The sequence below is a fragment of the Marmota flaviventris genome, chromosome 11 (genome assembly GCF_047511675.1).
Source record: "Marmota flaviventris isolate mMarFla1 chromosome 11, mMarFla1.hap1, whole genome shotgun sequence".
In the NCBI taxonomy this organism is placed as follows: domain Eukaryota; kingdom Metazoa; phylum Chordata; class Mammalia; order Rodentia; family Sciuridae; genus Marmota; species Marmota flaviventris.
In genome coordinates, this window is record NC_092508.1 from 26129239 (window position 1) to 26150468 (window position 21230).

Here is a 21230-nt window from a genome sequence, read left to right on the forward strand (position 1 = left end):
CATTCATGTATCCCTATAAATAATTTTGAAAGGTGTGGATTTTTGTTAGGTTTGAAATTGGTTGAAAAAATATCTTTACAATACTTTTTATTCTAATTATTCTAATAAGGCAGTTTGATGCTTAAAACCTGGAAAACACAGAATACCATAAAGGGAAAAATAAAAATGGGAAGACCACCAATCATAATAGCTATGAACAGTCTGAAGGATGTCCTTTTATATACAGGAAACACATACTTAACATATATGTTGAATCATTATATAGGAAACATTGTTTCATACTCAATATTTAAATTTAGCAATATGAAGAACAGTTTTTATGTTAATATTCTAGAATATGATTTCTTATGTATACAGAATACTCTCAATTGGCGTAAAAAGGTTAATTTAATTGCCTGTGGTATAGCACATTTAAATTCTTTCCAGACTTTTTAAAATATAATGTTCAGTGTCCTTTATAAACTTTTATATAGTTTTCATTTTTGCTTTATGAAATTGCTAGAAACCAATTTTTTACACTTTTAAGTTTTTGATCCACATAATGAAACCCCATTCTAGAATGTTTGCATCAAATTTTATGCTTGAACACCAAGTTTTGAGGATGCTCTTTTTCCTGCCTCTTCACCAAGTGAGGTATTTTAAGGAAATCTTTGCCTACTTTGTAACTGACATATAAGCTTTCACTGTTGTTTTAAACAGTTGTTTACAGGTGTTAATGGCCAATAAACTGTTCATATCCTTTGCCCATTTTTCTACAGGGGTTTTTAAAATTGATAACTGAGTTTTAACTTTATTCTTAATTCAAAAATTTAAGAATATTAACCTTTTGTCTATCACAAATATAACTCATCTTTCCCCCTAGTTTTTCATTTCATTTTGCAATTAGGAAAGATGTTTTTTTGTGGTATCAAATGAATAGCTACAATTTCTAAGATGGATACAGTGACTGTTTCATTTCCACTTGACCAAGTTAAGTGTTGTTTTGTTTTCTGGTCATAACTACTTCTTTGTAAATGCTATTTATTGCTTATACAAGTATGGGAGGAGGAGGTCATAAATTGATGAGATATGGAAGTTTATAGCATGGCAGACTAACACTATGCTTGCCGCAAAAGTGACAGTGTTGACATTCTAAGCTACAAATCTGTAGTTATAATAAATGCATAAAACCATTCAATATGTGTTCAGTGGGTAACATGTTCAAGAGGAATCTACTGTTCTCCATCAGACGAACCCTTAAGCCCATGACGGAAGGTGTGACGGGTTAATACTGTACCTGCTACTCCGTCCTCCCGCACCTCACCGTCCTCCATGAGATGAACAATGGGCAGCACTGCTGCACAGATGCATGCAGGGAACACGGCCTGTGGGGGCTGTGGCACATGGTGGTTTGGTGTGTGTTCCGTGGTGTGCTCCTCATCTGGAGGGGGAGACAAAATCAGAGTGCTTTCACCAGTGATGTAATTCTAATACAACAACATTTCAGTTCAGTTCAAGTCTTACCGACTTAGTGGTACAATCCACGGCAATGATGAAATATCATAATTTTTTAAAAGTTGGATTTACATAGAGTGTCTCCTCATGTTAAATAACAAAACCAACACACTTCACAAATACTGTCTTTTTTCTTGTTTTATGGAGAAAGAAGCATGGACATTCTGGGTAGATCAGCTCATAACATGAACTCAAAGATCACATTTTAAGTGGAGACTAAGTCGTTTCTCACAGATGCAACTGGAAGTGGTAAGTATGAATACGGAGTAGCAGAAAACATATACACATGTTTCAGATGAGAATAACAGCCCACTCATATTCATGTTCTTATGTTTACTGATAAATATGATTAACAATAAATTTGAACAATTATTTCATATGGGAATACAATGAGTTTAGATTTAATAGTCAAGGAATGTAGGAAAGACATTTTACAGCTCAATAAAAAAACTAATTTTATTATTAATACAAAGTAAGTCATTTTTCTAGAGTGCTTAAAGAAGAGGGAGTCTTTGATTCTCATATTTCAGTGTATGTAGTTATTTGGGATTTTAGAGGTCTTATGAAGGACTGGAGGGTAGGAGACTTACTTAGTTGCTCTCAATCCTGGTTTCACCCTAGATGTATGTGAAAATCTTTAAACAGTATATGGACAGATACACTGGGTAGGCACTTAAGGAATAATAAAGATTCCCCAAATCTACCACAAAAGCAATAAGAACACTGGAAAACATAGTCAAAATAAACATTCTCAGAACTTTAAAAATTAACCAAAATCTGAGAACAATTTAAGTGTTTGTTAAAAAGTGTTTGTTAAAAATCAAAAAACAGAATCTTGGTATGATTGCTAGTGTTTCTGCTTTTTTAACTTTCTCTCTTCACTCTGCCTTTCTTTGGCTTCTTGGTAACCTTGGAAATTAGTAGCTGCATATCCATGGCAGATGTAAATACCAGCAGCCTAACAGCCTCTAGGGGTATAGCAGGTTTGGAGCTCCCAAAAACCTTGTCACTAGAGAAATGTCACTACTTGAACTATTTAGCCACTATTTGGAAAATCCCCACGCAGAGCACTTGTCTTTATTTGACTTGGCTCAATGCTTGCTTAGTGCAAATGATTTATACCCAGGGCATTGGCCAAAAAGAATTAGCAAACAACTGTCTCACATTACAGCTGGCTGAGGTGCTTATATTCGCTGGGGCAAGCAAGAATCTGCAGAAAAACATAAAGGAAAATCTGGAGAATGTAGGTCTCTGACACATTCTTGGTATCTAGATGGCTGCATGCATGTGCAAGGGTGTGCTCTCGCTCATGAAAGACCTAAATTCCTAACCTTTCACTTCTGGCTGATCTTGAGGCTCTGCCCAAGCATAAAGTGAAACAGTGAAGGCCAAGGCAGAGTCTTAAACTACTGGAACAGGAAGGTGACTCAGTACATCTATAGAGCCCTCCAGCAAAGGCTAGGAGACTCTTTAGTACATGGCATCTAAGAAAAAGCTCTGTCTAATCATTACCTGATCACTAATTTAACTGAAGAGATTTAGGTGATCATACTCAAGAAAGTATGCAGATTTTTAACAATTAGTCCAGAACAGTCAGTAACCAAACAAATAATAACACAACTTGTAGCAATAACACGCCCCAATTTGGAAAGAGGGTGTCTGATTTTCAAAGCTGCCACATGATACAACTTAAATTTTCCATTTTTTGATAAAAAATTATGAGGCATGCAAAAAAAATCAAGAAAATACTGCCCATAGAGAAATAAAAGCAGTCAATAGAAACTGTCTTTAAGGAAGCTTAGATTTGGGACTCAACTAGACAAAGATATTCTATCAGTAGTTGTATTTTCTATTTTAATACTTTATAAATGTTACATAAAACATGACAGCTATAATACAAAATAGCAATAAAAATAAATCTGTCTTTTGCATGCCATATCTTTTACATGTAAAATGGCAAATATAAATCTTATTTTATCCATAATTACATTAAGTAAAAATGGACAAAATATTCCTATCAAGAAACAGAATAAGCGGTAAAAATAAAAAGTGAAAAAGAACTTGAGAGTATTATGTTAAATGAAATAAGCCAAACTTGAAAAGTCAAGGGTTGGATGTTTACTCTCACAGGTAGAAGACAGAGAGGAAAAAAAGTGAGGGGGGAATCTCATGAAAATTTAAGTGAAAGGGAGCCCAAGGTAAGGATAGAAAGGGAGGGAAAGAAGTTGACCAAATTATGTTACATGTATTCATATGTGTGTTTATACATATGAATATCTCACAATGAATCCCACTGTTATGTATAATTATAAGGAACCAACAAAATCAATTTTAAAAAACAAACAAACATGACTCAAATATATAGTATTTATTAGAGTCATATAGTTTCAGAGACACAAATAAGACAGAAGAAAGATGGAAAATGTAGGTCTCTGACACATTCTTGGTATCTAGATGGCTGCATGCATGTGGACAATAGTTAAGAGAAAGCTGGAAAGTCTATATTATTATCAAATTGAATTTTAATATAAAAAATTTTACTGGAGGCAAAGGAAGACATGTTGTAACTATAAAAATTCAACCTATTGGGAAGACAATTTTACATGCATCTGTAACAACAACAGAGCCCCAAAACTTAAGAAGTAAAAACTGACAGAATTAAAGGGAGAAATAGATAATTCAATGGTAATCACTACAAACTTCACTATCCCACTTTCAGTAATGTTTAGAACAACTGGACAGACTTCATCAAGGGAATAGAAGACTTGAACAACATTATAAATCAACTAAACCTAACATACATATGCAATAATAATAAAACATTTTTCTGAGACATATTCAGAATGTATGCAATCAAACAAGCCTCAATGAGTTAAAAAAGGTGAAATAATATATTTTCTGACCCTAAGAGATTAAATTATATATCAATAATTGTATAAGAACTTGGAAATTTACAAATATATAGAAATCAAACAGTAAATTCCAAATAACCAATGGTCAGATATTGAATCACATCATAAAATACTATTCCTTGAAAAAGATCAATAAAATTGATAAATCTTTAGATAGACTGAGAAAGAGAAAAGAAAAAAAAGACCCAAATTGCTAAAACTGAGGAAAAAGAGGGCACACATCACTACTAATCATAATTATCAATATAATAAGGATTGCAAAGAAATATTAAGGACAAGTATACATAAATAAATTAGAAAATGTAGATTAAATACACAAGTCTTTAGGAAGGCATAACCTAAAGAAGTTGACTAGAGAAGAAATAGAAAATTTGAATAGATTTATATCAAAGAGATTGCTATATTAATAAAAAAAAACTTTCCACAAAGGAAAGCCAAGACCCAGGTAACTTTATTGGCCAATTCCACCAAATACTGAACAGATATTTAACACTAATTCTTCACAAAAACTTCTAAAAATTAGAAGAGAAGAAAACACTTCTTAAATCAGTCTAATAAGTCAGTATTGCTTTGTACTGAAACTAGATAATGACATCACAAGAAATGAAAAACAGATCAGTATCTCTTATGTGTACAGATGAGAAAATTTTCAACAAGCTATTAGTAAAATGAATCTAGAACTATATAAGATTATATACTATGACCAAATGAGATTTATCTCAGAAATGCAAGGGAGGATAAACATAAAAAGCAACAAATATATCTTAATACAATGGAAAAAACTCATGAGAATTTCAATAAGTACAAAAAAGCCTTTGATAAAACCCAACACTCTTTCATAATAAAAAAGAAAATACAAAACTAGGAAACGAAAGGCACTTCCTCAACATTATAAAGGCCATTTGTTAAAAACCCACAGATTTTTTTTTTAAATAAAAAATCCACTAACACTAACTGGATTAAGTTAGTGAATACTTAATAGTAAAAGACTGAATGCTTTCCCCCTAAGATCAGAAACAAGGCAAAAATATCTGATCTCACCTCTCCTATAAAAACCATACTGGATGTTTAGCCATTATTTAGTAAATAGATGTTTACTATTATCTAAATATGTAGATATAAATATATCTATATATTTAGATAATAGTAAATATATCTAATTTACTATTAGATAGTAAAATAAAGAAAAAAAGGACATCCAGATTAGTAGGAAAGAAGTAAATTATCTTTATTTGCAGATGATGTCATTTCGTGCATAAAAAAGCCTAAGGAATCCACAAGAAACTATTAGAAGTAATAAACTATTCATTAGAGGCTGCAGGATACAAGATATAATATACAAAAATCAACTGTATTTTTTAAAGACTTTTTAGTTGTAGATGGACACAATATCTTTATTTTATTTATTTTTATGTGGTGCTAAGGATCAAACCTAGTGCCTCATGCATTCGAGGCAAGCACTGTATCATTGAGCTACAACCCCAGCCCTCAATTGTATTTTTATACATGAGGAATAAAAACTCAAAAGTGAAATTAGAAGAATAACTTATTATTTTAGGGGGAAGGTGGGTACTGGGGATTGAACTCAGGGCCACTTAACCACTGAGCCACATACCCAGCCCTATTTTGTATTTTATTTAGAGACAAGGTCTCGCTGAGTAGCTTAGTGCTTTGCTTTTGCTGAGGCTGGCTTTGAACTTGCAATCCTCTTGTCTCAGCCTCCCTAGCTGCTGGGATTACAGGTGTACGCCACCATACCTGGCAGGAGAACACTTTTAAATAAACTAGCATCAAAAATAATAAAATACTTAGGAATAAATTCAATGAAAGAAGTACAAGACTTGTACACTGAAAGCTACACACATTGTTGAAATAGGACCTAAATGAATGAAAAAGTATATGTGTTCATGGATCAGAAGACTTAATAAATCCCACAGTGATATACAGATACAATGCAATGAGATCTCATGTGTCTTTTTTAAGAAGTCGACAAAATGATCCTCCAATTCACATAAAAGTGCCAAGAGACCAAGATTAGCTAACATAATTTTGAAGAAGAAAAACATATTTGAAGAACTCACATTTTCCTTTAAAAAATCTTACTATAAAGCTACAGTAATCAAGACTTATGTGTCAGTATGCTACTGACACAAAGTATGCACTGAAACAAAGATTGAAGGATGGATCAATAGAATAGAAAGATCAGAAATAAACTATTACATTTGTGTTCAATTGATTTTTTTACATTAATCCAAAAAAATTAATGAAGAAAAAGAATATTTTCAATAAATGGTACTCAGACAACTAGATATCTACATGCAAAAGAATGAAGTTGAATTCTAATATCATAATTAAAACATTAACTCAAAATTGACTGGACTCTTAAATATAAGTGCTAAAGCCATACAACTCTTGGGAAAAAAACATAGGAACAGATCTTTGTTATCTTGGGCTACACAATTGTTTCTTAGATATGACACTAAAAGTACAAGTGACAAAATTTTATATATATATAATATAATTTTATATACATCTGTGTATATTAAATTATATATAATATATACATATATATTCACATATATGACTTAAATAAAATTACAATCTTCCATGTTTCAAACTTGCCATTAAGAAAGTAAAAAGCCAAACCATAGAATGGGGGAAAATATTTGTGAACCATTTATCTGACAAATGGCCTGTCTCCAAAATATATAAGTAATTCTTATCACTCAACAATGAAATTAACCAATTAAAAATGGGCAAATAACAGTCTGGACACTTTGTTTTACATCTACATAGTTCTTTCATGAATTGAAATAAATGCTTTCTCATTTGTATTTCATGTAATTGTAATTATATCTTTTACATTAAATGATATGCAAATTTAATACATAAAAAGTAATAAAGGAAATACAGACAAAAGATTCAAATAGACATTTTCCTAGAGAAGATATATGAATAGTCAATTAGCACATGAAAAGATCATTTGCATTAGCATAATGCAAATCAAAATCATAATGAGATAGCCATTTCACATCCAAAGGCGTGGCTAAAACTAAAACAGACAATAAGGAGTGTGGGAAGAGATGTGGAGCAACTGGAACCCTCACACTTTTTGATGAGAATGTAAAATGGTACAGACACATTGGAAATACTCTGGCAATTTTCCTCATAAAAACTTCCACATGTCTGTTCCTAAGAGCCTAATTCATAGTAGACAAAATGGAAACAAACCCATGTGCCCAGAAACTGATGGATAGACAAATAAGAAGAATTATGTCAGTGTGATAGAAAATTACTTGGGAATAAATAAGAATGAAAACTTGATACATGCTACAACATGGATGAACCTTGAAAATATTATGCCAAGTGAAAAAATCCAGTCACAAAAGACCATATATCATACAATTCCATCTATATGAAATGGTAAATCCATAGAAATAAAAAGCAGATTAATTCTTGCTGGGTTCAGGGAAGCAGCAGATGAAGAGTGATTGCTAATTGGTATAGGGTTTCTTTTGATATGAAAAAGGTATTTGAAAATTAAGATGGTGAGTGTTGCATATTCTATGGATATACTAAAAGCTACAGCACTGTATACATCAAAGAGATGACAGTACATGAATGAAAATACAGATATATCTTGGGTCCCATCTCCATAAGTTGTGAATAACTAGCATCAGTCATTTTTCCAAATTCCCTAGGATTGTGTAACAAAGGGTTGAGAATGACTGCTCTATTTGTTCCATTTCTGTATATATTTTTTGCTGACTTCATAAATCAGTGATGATATCTATATAACCATGTAGCAGTTAGCCAGTTGTTCATCATTAGAGAAGTATAGTTTTTATGTTTTGGGAGCTGAAGAACATCAGTCTGCCTCCCACCCCTCCCATATCAAGAATCAGACTTCATTATAGAAATATCATGATATTTAGTCTTAATTTGATTGTTAAGTTACTCCAGAACAACGTCCTACACTGGAGTCATTGAAGGAGGGTTTAAAAGAACCAATACATGGGTCCTACCTTCAGAGATTGTAATTGTGATTGGTCTAGACATTTTTATTTTTATTTATTTATTTTTTTTTTTACTTACTGGTAACTGCCTTTTTTGTTTTTTTTGTTTTTTTTTTAAATTTTTTATTGTGGGTTGTTCAAAACATTACAAATTTCTTGACATATCATATTCCACACTTTGATTCAAGTGGGTTATGAACTCCCACCTTCACCCCATACACAGATTGCAGAATCACATCAGTTACACATCCATTGATTTACAAATTGCCATACTAGTGTCTGTTGTGCTCCACTGCCTTTCCCATCCTCCCCCCTCCCCCCTCCCCACCTCTCCCCTCCCCTCCCCTCCTCTCTCTCTACCTCCTCCACTGTATAACCCTGAGGGTCTCCTTCCATTACCATGCAATTTTCCTTCTCTCTCCCTTTCCCTCCCACCTCTCATCCCTGTTAAATGTTAATCTTCTTCTCCTGTTCTTCGTCCCTACACTGTTCTTAGTTACTCTCCTTATATCAAAGAAGACATTTGGCATTTGTTTTTTAGGGATTGGCTAGCTTCACTTAGCATAATCTGCTCTAATGCCATCCATTTCCCTGTAAATTCTATGATTTTGTCATTTTTTAAGGAAGAGTAATACTCCATTGTGTATAAATGCCACATTTTTTTTATCCATTCGTCTATTGAAGGGCATCTAGGTTGGTTCCACAGTCTTGCTATTGTGAACTGTGCTGCTATGAACATCGATGTAGCAGTGTCCCTGTAGCATGCTCTTTTTAGGTCTTTAGGGAATAGACCAAGAAGGGGAATAGCTGGGTCAAATGGTGGCTCCATTCCCAGCTTTCCAAGAAATCTCCATACTGCTTTCCAAATTGGCTGCACCAATCTGCAGTCCCACCAGCAATGTACAAGTGTACCCTTTTCCCCACATCCTCGCCAGCACTTGTTGTTTGACTTCCGAATGGCTGCCAATCTTACTGGAGTGAGATGGTATCTTAGGGTGGTTTTGATTTGCATTTCTCTGACAGCTAGAGATGTTGAGCATTTTTTCATATACTTGTTGATTGACTGTATGTCCTCCTCTGAGAAGTGTCTGTTCAGGTCCTTGGCCCATTTGTTGATTGGGTTGTTTGTTTTCTTATTGTCTAATTTTTTGAGTTCTTTGTATACTCTGGATATTAGGGCTCTATCTGAAGTGTGAGGAGTAAAGATTTGTTCCCAGGGTGTAGGCTCCCTATTTACCTCTCTTATTGTTTCTTTTGCTGAGAAAAAACTTTTTAGTTTGAGTAAGTCCCATTTGTTGATTCTAGTTATTAACTTTTTTGCTATGGGTGTCCTATTGAGGAATTTGGAGCCCGACCCCACCGACTGTAGATCGTAGCCAACTTTTTCTTCTATCAGACGGCGCGTCTCTGATTTGATATCAAGCTCCTTGATCCATTTTGAATTCACTTTTGTGCATGGCGAGAGAAAGGGATTCAGTTTCATTTTGTTGCATATGGATTTCCAGTTTTCCCAGCACCATTTGTTGAAGATGCTATCCTTCCTCCATTGCATGCTTTTAGCCCCTTTATCAAATATAAGATAGTTGTAGTTTTGTGGATTGGTTTCTGTGTCCTCTATTCTGTACCATTGGTCCACCCGCCTGTTTTGGTACCAGTACCATGCTGTTTTTGTTACTATTGCTCTGTAGTATAGTTTGAAGTCTGGTATCGCTATACCGCCTGATTCACACTTCCTGCTTAGCATTGTTTTTGCTATTCTGGGTCTTTTATTTTTCCATATGAATTTCATGATTGCTTTCTCTATTTCTACAAGAAATGCCGTTGGGATTTTGATTGGCATTGCATTAAACCTATAGAGAACTTTTGGTAATATCGCCATTTTGATGATGTTAGTTCTGCCTATCCATGAACAGGGTATATTTTTCCATCTTCTAAGATCTTCTTCTATTTCTCTCTTTAGGGTTCTGTAGTTTTCATTGTATAAGTCTTTCACCTCTTTTGTTAGGTTGATTCCCAAGTATTTTATTTTTTTTGAAGATATTTTGAATGGAGTGGTTGTCCTCATTTCCAATTCAGAGGATTTGTCGCTGATATACAGGAATGCCTTTGATTTATGCGTGTTGATTTTATATCCTGCCACTTTGCTGAATTCATTTATTAGCTCTAATAGTTTCTTTGTAGAGCCTTTTGGGTCTGCTAGGTATAGAATCATATCATCTGCAAATAGTGATAATTTAAGTTCTTCTTTTCCTATTTTTATGCCTTTAATTTCTTTCGTCTGTCTAATTGCTCTGGCCAGTGTTTCGAGAACTATGTTGAACAGAAGTGGAGAGAGAGGGCATCCCTGTCTAGTTCCAGATTTTAGAGGGAATGCCTTCAGTTTTTCTCCATTCAGAATGATGCTAGCCTGAGGCTTAGCATAGATTGCTTTTACAATATTGAGGTATGTTCCTGTTATCCCTAGTTTTTCTAGAGTTTTGAACATAAAGGGATGCTGTACTTTGTCAAATGCTTTTTCCGCATCTATCGAGATGATCATATGGTTCTTATTTTTAAGTCTATTGATGTGGTGAATAACATTTATTGATTTCCGTATATTGAACCAGCCTTGCATCCCAGGGATGAATCCTACTTGATCATGGTGTACAATTTTTTTGATATGTTTTTGTATCCGATTCGCCAGAATTTTATTGAGGATTTTTGCATCTAGGTTCATTAGAGATACTGGTCTGTAGTTTTCTTTCTTTGAAGTGTCTTTGTCTGGTTTAGGTATCAGGGTGATGTTGGCCTCATAGAATGAATTTGGAAGTTCTCCCTCCTTTTCTATTTCCTGAAGTAGCTTGAAAAGTATTGGTATTAGTTCTTCTTTAAAGGTTTTGTAAAATTCTGCTGTATACCCATCTGGACCTGGGCTTTTCTTAGTTGGTAGTCTTTTTATGGTTTCTTCTATTTCCTCAATTGATATTGGTCTGTTTAGGTTTTCTATATCCTCCTGACTCAATCTGGGCAGATCATATGACTTAAGAAATTTATCTATGCCTTCACTATCTTCTAATTTGTTGGAGTATAAGGATTCAAAATAGTTTTTGATTATCTTCTGTATTTCTGAAGTGTCTGTTGTGATATTGCCTTTTTCATCCCGTATGCTAGTAATTTGAGTTCTCTCTCTTCTTTTCTTCGCTAGCATCGCTAAGGGTCTGTCGATTTTGTTTATTTTTTCAAAGAACCAACTTTTAGTTTTGTCAATTTTTTCGATTGTTTCTTTTGTTTCGATTTCATTAATTTCAGCTCTGATTTTAATTATTTCTTGCCTTCTACTTCTTTTGCTGTTGTTTTGCTCTTCTTTTTCAAGGATTTTGAGATGAAGTATGAGATCATTTATTTGTTGGTTTTTTCTTTTTTTAAGGAATGAACTCCAAGCAATGAATTTTCCTCTTAGAACTGCTTTCAATGTGTCCCATAGATTCCGATATGTTGTGTCTGTGTTTTCATTTATCTCTAAGAATTTTTTAATTTCCTTCTTGATGTCTTCTATAACCCATTGATCATTCAGTAACCTATTGTTCATTCTCCAAGTGATGTATGCTTTTTCCTTCCTTCTTTTATCGTTGATTTTCAGTTTCATTCCATTATGATCAGATAAGATGCATGGTATTATCTCTACTCCTTTATATTGTCTAAGAGTTGCCCTGTGACATAATATATGATCTATTTTTGAGAAGGATCCATGTGGTGCTGAGAAAAAAGTGTAACTGCTTGATGTTGGGTGGTATATTCTATATGTCAATTAAGTCTAGGTTATTAATTGTGTTATTGAGTTCTATAGTTTCCTTATTCAACTTTTGTTTGGAAGATCTGTCCAGTGGTGAGAGAGGTGTGTTGAAGTCTCCCATGATTATGGTATGGTGGTCTATTAGACTCTTGAACTTGAGAAGAGTTTGTTTGACGAACATAGCTGCACCATTGTTTGGGGCATAAATATTTATGATTGTTATGTCTTGTTGGTGTATGGTTCCCTTAAGAAGTATGTAGTGTCCCTCTTTATCTCTTTTGATTAACTTTGGCTTGAAATCTATTTTATTTGATATGAGTATGGACACTCCTGCTTGTTTCCGAAGTCCATATGAGTGATATGATTTTTCCCAACCTTTCACCTTCAGCCTATGTATGTCTTTTCCTATCAAATGCGTCTCCTGTAGGCAGCATATTGTTGGGTCTTGTTTTGTGATCCATTCTACTAGCCTGTGTCTCTTGATTGGTGAGTTTAAGCCATTAACATTTAGGGTTATTATTGAGATATGGGTTGTTCTTCCAGCCATATTTGTTTATTTCTGTTACTAAACATGGTTTGTTTTCCTCTTTGATTATTCCCCCCCCTTTACTGTCCTACCTCCCACTGTTGGTTTTCATTGTTATTTTCCATTTCCTCTTCCTGTAATGCTTTGGCGAGGATGTTTTGAAGAGATGGTTTTCTAGCTGCGAATTCTTTAAACTTTTGTTTATCGTGGAAGGTTTTAATTTCATCCTCCATCCTGAAGCTTAATTTCGCTGGATACACAATTCTTGGTTGGAACCCATTTTCTTTCAGTGTTTGAAATATGTTATTCCAGGATCTTCTAGCTTTCAGAGTCTGTGTTGAAAGATCAGCTGTTATCCTGATTGGCTTACCCCTAAATGTAATCTGCTTCCTTTCTCTTGTAGCTTTTAAAATTCTCTCCTTATTCTGTATGTTGGGCATCTTCATTATAATGTGTCTAGGTGTGGATCTCTTATGATTTTGCACATTCGGCGTCCTGTAGGCTTCTAGGATTTGGGATTCTGTCTCATTCTTCAAGTCTGGGAAGTTTTCTTGTATTATTTCATTGAATAGACTTCTCATTCCTTTGGTTTGGAGCTCTGTACCTTCCTGTATCCCAATGACTCTTAAGTTTGGTCTCTTAATGTTATCCCATATTTCTTGGATGTTCTGCTCATGGTTTCTTAACAGTCTTGCTGAGCTGTCTATGTTCTTTTCCAGTTGAAATACTTTGTCTTCATTGTCTGATGTTCTATCTTCTAAGTGTTCTACTCTGCTGGTAGTATTCTCCATTGAGTTTTTAAGTTGGTTTATTGCTTCCTGCATTTCTAGGATTTCTGTTTGTTTGTTTTTTATAACCTCTATCTCCCTGTATAGTTAATCCTTTGCTTCCTGGATTTGTTTGCGTAATTCATTGTCGAAGTGATCTTTCATTGTCTGATTTTGCTGTTTAATGTCTTCCTTGATACTCCAGATCATCTGAAGCATGTATATCCTGAATTCTTTATCTGACATTCCATCTGCTGCAGCTGTTACCTCTTCTAAAGTTGCGTTGACCTGCATTGCTTGTGGTCCTTTCTTTCCTTGTCTTTTCATACTGCTTGCGTATCTTTCCTGCAGGTGCGGGCGGCGGCTCTGCTCTCTCCTTATTCCAATTGGGGTGTCGTGGCTACCACGCCGGCAGGTCACTGGGCCTGTTCTGGGAGCTGGCGGCGGCTCTGTTCTGCCCCTACTCCAATTGGGGTGACGAGTGTACCACGCCGGCAGGCCAACAGGCCTGATCCGCCGGTCGGTTGCAGGTTTGCCTACCCTGCAGGCGCGGGCGGCGGCTCTACTCTGCCCCTACTGCAAATGGGGTGACGTGTCTGTCGTACTGGCAGGCCACTGGGCCTGTCCTGCTGGTCGGTCGCAGATCTGCCCACCTTTCGGGCACGGGTGGAGGCTCTGCTCTGCCCCTACTCCAATTGGGGTGTCGTGACTACCCCGCCTGCAGGACGCTGGGCCTGTTCCTGGCACGGGCGGTGACTCTGCTCTGCCACTACTCCAATTAGGGTGGTATTTGTACCACGCCGGCAGGCTCCTGGGCCTGATCCGCCGGTCTGTTGTAGGTCTGCCTACCTTGGAGGCGCGGGCGGCGGATCTGCCCTGCCCCTCCTACCACGCCTGCGGACCCCTGGGCCTGATCTGCAGGTTGATCACTGGACTGCTCACCCTGTGGGCACGGGTGGCGGTTCCGCTCCGCCCCCACTCCAATTGGGGTCACGTGACCACCACACCGGCAGGGCCTGATCCGGGCGTGGGAGAAGGATCTGCTCTGCCCCTACTCCAGTTGGGGTGACGTGTGTACCACACTGGCAGGCCACTGGGCCTGACCCGCCAGGCTGTCACAGGTCTGTTTACCTTGCACGCTCATTCGTCACGGCGCGAACCGCGGCTCTGCCCTGCCCCTCCTACCACGCCCATGTACCACTGGGTCGCGGGTCTGCCCACCTTGCGGTTGCGGGTGGCGGCTCCGCTCCGCCCCCTCTCCAATTGGGGTCACGCGGTCACCACGCTGGCGAGCCGCTGGGCCTGCTCCGGGCGCTGGCGGCGGCCCAGCTCCTTACCTCTGGCTCGACGACAAATTGAGGAGACTCGGGTGACTGTGCCTCACCCCCCCTACCAGGAGACCAACTGCTTATGTCACCACTGGTATTGATGAAGTTCCCTCCTCCGCCGCTTTCTGCAGACATCAGATCTCTGCCATGTTGGTATCCTATGCGAATGGCAGCATTTCGTTCCCCTTGCCGGGCAACCAAAGCACCGGGTGAGTCCTGACCGGCCCTCAGCAGGATCCGGACCGAGAAGCAGTTTCCGCGGGCTCCTAGCCCCGGGCCAGGGAAGTTCCGGGAGCCGGAACTCGGCCGCTCCGTGCTCGGTATAAGCTCCTATAAATGTAAGCTCCAAGAAGCAGTCCCCGCGGGCTCAGTTCCGGGAGCCGTAATTCGGCTGCTTAGTGCTTGTTGTATGCTCTGGTAGGAGCAGGGTCCAAGAAGCAGCCTCCACAGGCTCAGCAGCCCTGGGCCAGGGCGGTTCCGGGAGCCGGAACTCGGCCGCCCCGCGCTCGGTATTCACTCCGATAAGATCAGGTTCTAAGAAGCACCCAGGCGCTGAGCCCTAGCAATCTGTCTGCAAGCCGCAGGCGAATTGCAGCCTGAAATTACCTGTTCTATGGCTGAATGAGCTGCGGTCAGTCGAAAACAGGGGTGGTGACGTCAGTTTACCAACATGGTGGCTGCTGGCCTCCTCTGTGGTCTGACCGGTGTGGAGAACCGAGATGGACCGCTTCCTTCCCCCGTCTCGAACCCAGAATTCAGCCCTGAGTACTGTGCTTGCGCGGCTGGCAGAAACTGCAGCGCTGTAACCCTGCGTCTCTATCCCAGCGCACGCTGCAGATTCTAGCCGCGGGGCGATTTGCTGAATAAGCAGTGTTACCCTCCGTGCGACAAACCTCTCGTGTTTGAGTCCCCGTAGCTGATCCTCGTGCGATGGAAATCCTTCCTCCAGGTTCCGGAGCACCCCACTATTGCTGGAAATTCCTAACAAGATATCCTTTAGCCGTCCTGACTTGTCATACTCCCACACAGTGAAGCAGCACACGGGGGCAATGCACTCCCCTCGCCGCCATCTTCCTCTCTCCGGTCGGTCTAGACATTTTTAAAAAGCTTCCCAGTTGATTGTAATGTGTAGCCAGGGAAGAAAACCATTTACTGCCTACAATAATATCTTCAGGACTGTCAGCAATATGATTACATGTAATGTAATTAAAAGAGGTCAACTTAAAAATGAGAATTCCTGGTGAAATCAACATTCTTTTTTTTAAGGATTCCACTCTGGTTTTTCTTTTTTAACCTCAAATCATCAAATAAGTTATTTAATGAGGACAGTGTAAAAGTAATAAGGCGATGTTAACTGGAAAAAGATTCAAAACATGTGAGCCATGAGGAATAAAGAAGGCATTTGCAAGAGGACATACCTTCGGCGCTGACAGCTGAACGCACAGACCAGACCGACCCCCGGCGGAAGGAATAATTCCTGTGGGAGGTGCTCGAGGTGCAGGAGGGGCTCACGGACAGTCGGCGGGATGCCAGATTGGTGACTTCTTCTACTGGCAAACAAAACAGGGCATGTGAACTTTACAACTCCATTTATCATCATCACAGATATAGTTATGCTTATACCACAAGTATATACTGCTCTCAGACCACAGGGCTTAAGTCACTTAGAATGACTAGGAAACAACGACTCTACAAAAGACAGACAAAAGTTCCTCCTAAAGTTTTCCAGGAAGTCAGAACAAAGAATCACTGAAATTAAAATGATTCATAAATCATTTTTATTATGTCAACTGACAAATTGTCTACATGTGTGAAGGCTGGAAATAGTTATTGGATTAACCCTATTTTTAATGATGAAAGAGTGGTTGCATTTACTTTAATACGAATTCTGAATTTAGCCAGAATCTAGAATCACAACCAAGCCTTCATCCAAGATCTGACGGGTTCCCTCAGCACAGCTAATGTTTTCCCTAGGAAATGGGCCAACTCTAGACTTTAGAAAGCAACAACTTCTTTCTTTGGATATTGTCAGAAAGTGATAGAGATGGAGGGGGCATATCACCTCATATCACCCAAGGTCATTAATTTCTATTTAAAAACAAGTCCTTTCCCTGTGACTCAGCCCCCAAAGAAGTCCCGGGTGCAGAGGGCACCTTCTTCTTCCGGCTCTGAGTTGGGTGTGCAGGTGGGCTCATAGCAAGCCTCCTGGGTGATGGGGATGGCAGTAATGAGGCTGGCTTCTCGACCCAGGCGTTTCTTCTCTTCCTCCTGCTGCAAGTTCTTTAAGATATGTTCTGCTCTTTGATGAGAGCGAGAGACAGCCCGGGCAGAAAAGGATTTCTGTGGAGACATGAAGGCAGGTTTATTTAGTAGGAACTCTTCCTGCAAGGTCAGAGTCATAAAGAATGACCTAATGAATTACACACATGTGATAGTTTGACCTTAGGAAATGTTAGGGCATTTATGATCTAGTTTTATGGAGATTTATTTGTTTTTCTACCAATTTTCTAAGTTATGTATGACTGAGCATTTTTTAACTCAATTAGAATAGTTATTGAAGAATATCTGTAATTTCTGAAAATAATCTTATTTAACTTTTAGGATTTTTGGTGATATCAGTGATTTACTTTTTAAACATTAACACTACATAAAATTTGGTACACATATTTTTGAACTGGCTTTAAATGAAGGATATTTATTACATAAGGTTAATAAAATAGAAAGTTGAAACCATGGAAAGGAGGAGGAAGGAGATACATCTCTCATATAAACCAGTTAGTATGTGATTTATTCCATTTTTGTAACCAAGTATTTATTACACTTTAAATAACATTTGTAGATAAACACAATGGCACAGTGTGAATACTTAAAATTGTAGAAATACAATTATTGAGTTTAGGAGAGTTGATAGTGTGACTATGGTTGAATATAAAATTTGATCTGTGTCTACTAGTACCAAAGGCATAAAGGAAAAATAAAAAAATAGGACAAATTCACTCTTCAACAGGTGAATTTCACTTTGCAAAATGCCTATTCTATTTATGCCTTCCTTTTGCTGAGAAAAATTCCAAGAGCTCTGGAGACAGTGGTCTCAGTGCAGGGAAGTGATCCTGGAATTCTTTACAACCAATAGGAAGCAATCTCTATGTACAACAGCAACTGCACATCTCTTTGTTGGCCTATAGTAACATAAGCTTCTGGAGACTGATAAGAGATCTTGGTAACTCTTCTAAAGGTTGGCATGCACAGAAGCCTTATTTGCTGCATATTAACATAAGACAAAAGGTTTACTATGACGAATGGCACAATAGCAGTTAAAAAGCATTTGATTGGACAATTCATTTTCAGAACGAGGTGGTTAAGCTGGCTTGTTATATAGCAAAAGGTAAGAATTGTGGAGGGAGAGAAAGGGCTGGTTACAGAGGCAGGGGACTTTGTTTCAAACATATTGTAAAGTCGGGAGAGAGTTGATTGGCTCAAGGGAATCCATTGCCTGTATGGGAGAAAAGTCAAGAATCTTAGGCTGGTGGTTCAGGTGTTGTAATTACCACACATATGAGAAAAGAAACAGATGTGCCTTTCTCTTTAGCACTGGATCACGGGTTATGAAGATACTGTACGTGAAAAAACTAAAATAAAACAGGCAAAGTGCAATGGGTGAAGAGTTCAAACAATTCTCCAAGAAAACTGCAAATGCCTTACAAAGTCTGCATATGATATGCAAAATGTTCAACTTAACTTCAATATTCAACTAACTTTTTCAAAAGGGTGTGAATTAAAAAACCAATAACTATTTTTTGCCACTTGAGGTGTCAATTTAAAAACACACACATTACTTGGAATAGAAAAGATGTTTTTCTTAAGGAAAAATGTGTAAGGTAAAATGGCATAACATTTTTTGGGATATTTTGTTAGATATATTGAAAGTCTTTAACATGTATATATAATTGCCATAAATTTGATGGGAATTTATTCAAGGAAAGATGATAGATTTGTGCAAAGAGATGAGTTCTTCTATTTTTGCTATATTTTCCAAATCTTTTACATAATTCATAATTTGGAAAAGTAAGTAAAGCAGGCATATTTTGAGAATTGACTTTATCAATAGCCTCATATTCTTGGGTTTTGTGTGCGAATAGCTGTGTTCTTGACTTAGCTGTTAATGGGTCACATTATACACAGCTGGGATATGGAAGAGCAGCATAAGACGTGAGGTCTGAGTGATATGTGTGGTGATGATATTGATGACCAGCAAAATAAGAAGCAAAAGAGGAAGTGGGAGTCCCCAACTCTCTTCTTTTTCTTACTCTTGCAGGGTCAGTATTTTTAACTTCAGGTATTTCACATCTTATAGATTAAATTAGTATGTTTGCTGTATAATAGCAGCAAAGTGCTTCCATTGGTCAAGAAATCCATGCCTAATGCTTTTAATAATTTTATAGGGTGACTGAAGCTTTTATAAAACAAAATCATGTTGATGCAAATGACCACTACTAGGTGTTAGTTTCTTCTGTCCCAGAAATGAACAACTCTATGAATAATATTACATTCTCTTAATAAGAACAAAGGAGTTATCTCATACTTATTGCTTTTCTCTTTTACATGTACTCCAGGCAACTTGGAGATATGGGGACAAAATGCTTGATACTCACAGACTGATCTTCATTAATGGGGTCCTGGACACTCCCACTGCACTGAGGGACCCATGGAGGGTCAAACATTGGGACAGATGGCATTCCAAGCACTGGGGAGGGCAGGGTGAAGTTGATACTGGGAGGCGGGATCTGTTAGTTGATAACAGAAGAATGAGGTGAGAAAGATGAAATGTGAGCCTGGAAGGAGTCTGAAGTATAATTAAGACACAATCCATTTTAATAGGTGTCAAGGACCTACGTGACTCCTCACAGAATAGGCAAGAAACAGAGAGAAGAGCTGTCTGCAAAGCTTTTTTGCTGGAGGACACACCATGAACCTCTCTGGGCCTCAGTTTACTCATCAATAAAATGAAAGAGTTTCAACTAAATGACATTTAGTTGTGTTAACTATCTTCCTCCAAAGGTAGACAGATACATAGATAGATAAGATACACACACACTTATTCTTTTAACAGCAAAATGCATAGAAGATTACAATCCACTTATATGTGCTTACCTCTGGGGATGTTAGTATGCTATTGAGGTTTTATAGAAACTTGATTCTCTATTTTACATTCTTCTATATTTCAATTTTTCTTTTAGCAACAAGAACTCATTCATGTGTGAGTTATGATTACTTATATAATTAGAAAAACAAAAGACAAGGTTTTCCTTCACTATGCATTGTAGCTCCGACATTCTTGGATTTAAAAAAATCTTGGGTTAGTTTTGCTGATCAAATTCTCATGTGGGAAGTATCTCTCACCTTAAAAATCTGCTGTGCTCCCTCCTCCATCCGGGGCCAGACCTGATAGCGAAACCTCCAGAGCGTGTGGAATTTGAGGACAGCATTCAGTCTCTGCACAGTCTCTGGGTGGTGGAACTCTGACATCAACATGTCAGACACAGCTTCAGGAACCTTCACAGCACACAGCAGAAACATGGCAGCTAGAGAGAGTTAATGATTCGTCAGCTATACATTTTTAAGTTTTGCTTGATTTCTGGGGTTGGGAAGAAGTGGTAGCTGCTTAGATCTTCTGAAAATGACTCCTGAACTCAGAGCCAAGCCACCAGCACTGGCCAAAACCACTAGAAACCAAACATAACTCTGATTCACCTATAATCATCTAAAATCTGTTGCAAAAGCAGCAACAGCGTGACATTTCAGTAGAATAACTTATGCTAAGCAAGGCTTCCTTTGGCTCACAGAGAAAAGAGAATGCCAGAGGAAGCCCATGAAAAAACAAATCACACATCAAAATACATTATTTATGAAGTGGCTAGAGTCATCCCACGGTAACCCAAGAACATTACATAAAATCCAATGCAATGAACATCAATGTAGCAGTGTCCCTGTAGCATGCTCTTTTTAGGTCTTTAGGGAATAGACCAAGAAGGGGAATAGCTGGGTCAAATGGTGGCTCCATTCCCAGCTTTCCAAGAAATCTCCATACTGCTTTCCAAATTGGCTGCACCAATTTGCAGTCCCACCAGCAATGTACAAGTGTACCCTTTTCCCCACATTCTCGCCAGCACTTGTTGTTGTTTGACTTCATAATGGCTGCCAATCTTACTGGAGTGAGATGGTATCTTAGGGTGGTTTTGATTTGCATTTCTCTGACTGCTAGAGATGGTGAGCATTTTTTCATGTACTTGTTGATTGATTGTATGTCCTCCTCTTAGAAGTGTCTGTTCAGGTCCTTGGCCCATTTGTTGATTGGGTTGTTTGTTATTTTATTGTCTAATTTTTTGAGTTCTTTGTATACTCTGGATATTAGGGC

General features: G+C 37.8%; 1 protein-coding gene across 3 annotated transcripts in view; it reads right to left on the minus strand.

Annotated features, from left to right (window-relative positions):
* Positions 1–21230, minus strand: part of Unc80 (unc-80 homolog, NALCN channel complex subunit) — a 192481-nt gene that overhangs the window by 58021 nt on the left and 113230 nt on the right. For all 3 annotated transcript variants that reach the window (XM_027941959.2, XM_034635733.2, XM_027941958.2), the window contains 5 exons: positions 20216–20397; positions 19468–19599; positions 16969–17155; positions 16234–16365; positions 1277–1420 (listed from right to left, as the gene is read on the minus strand). In XM_027941959.2, coding sequence (XP_027797760.1) covers positions 1277–1420; positions 16234–16365; positions 16969–17155; positions 19468–19599; positions 20216–20397 — 777 coding nt within the window. The remainder of the gene's footprint in view (positions 1–1276; positions 1421–16233; positions 16366–16968; positions 17156–19467; positions 19600–20215; positions 20398–21230) is intronic.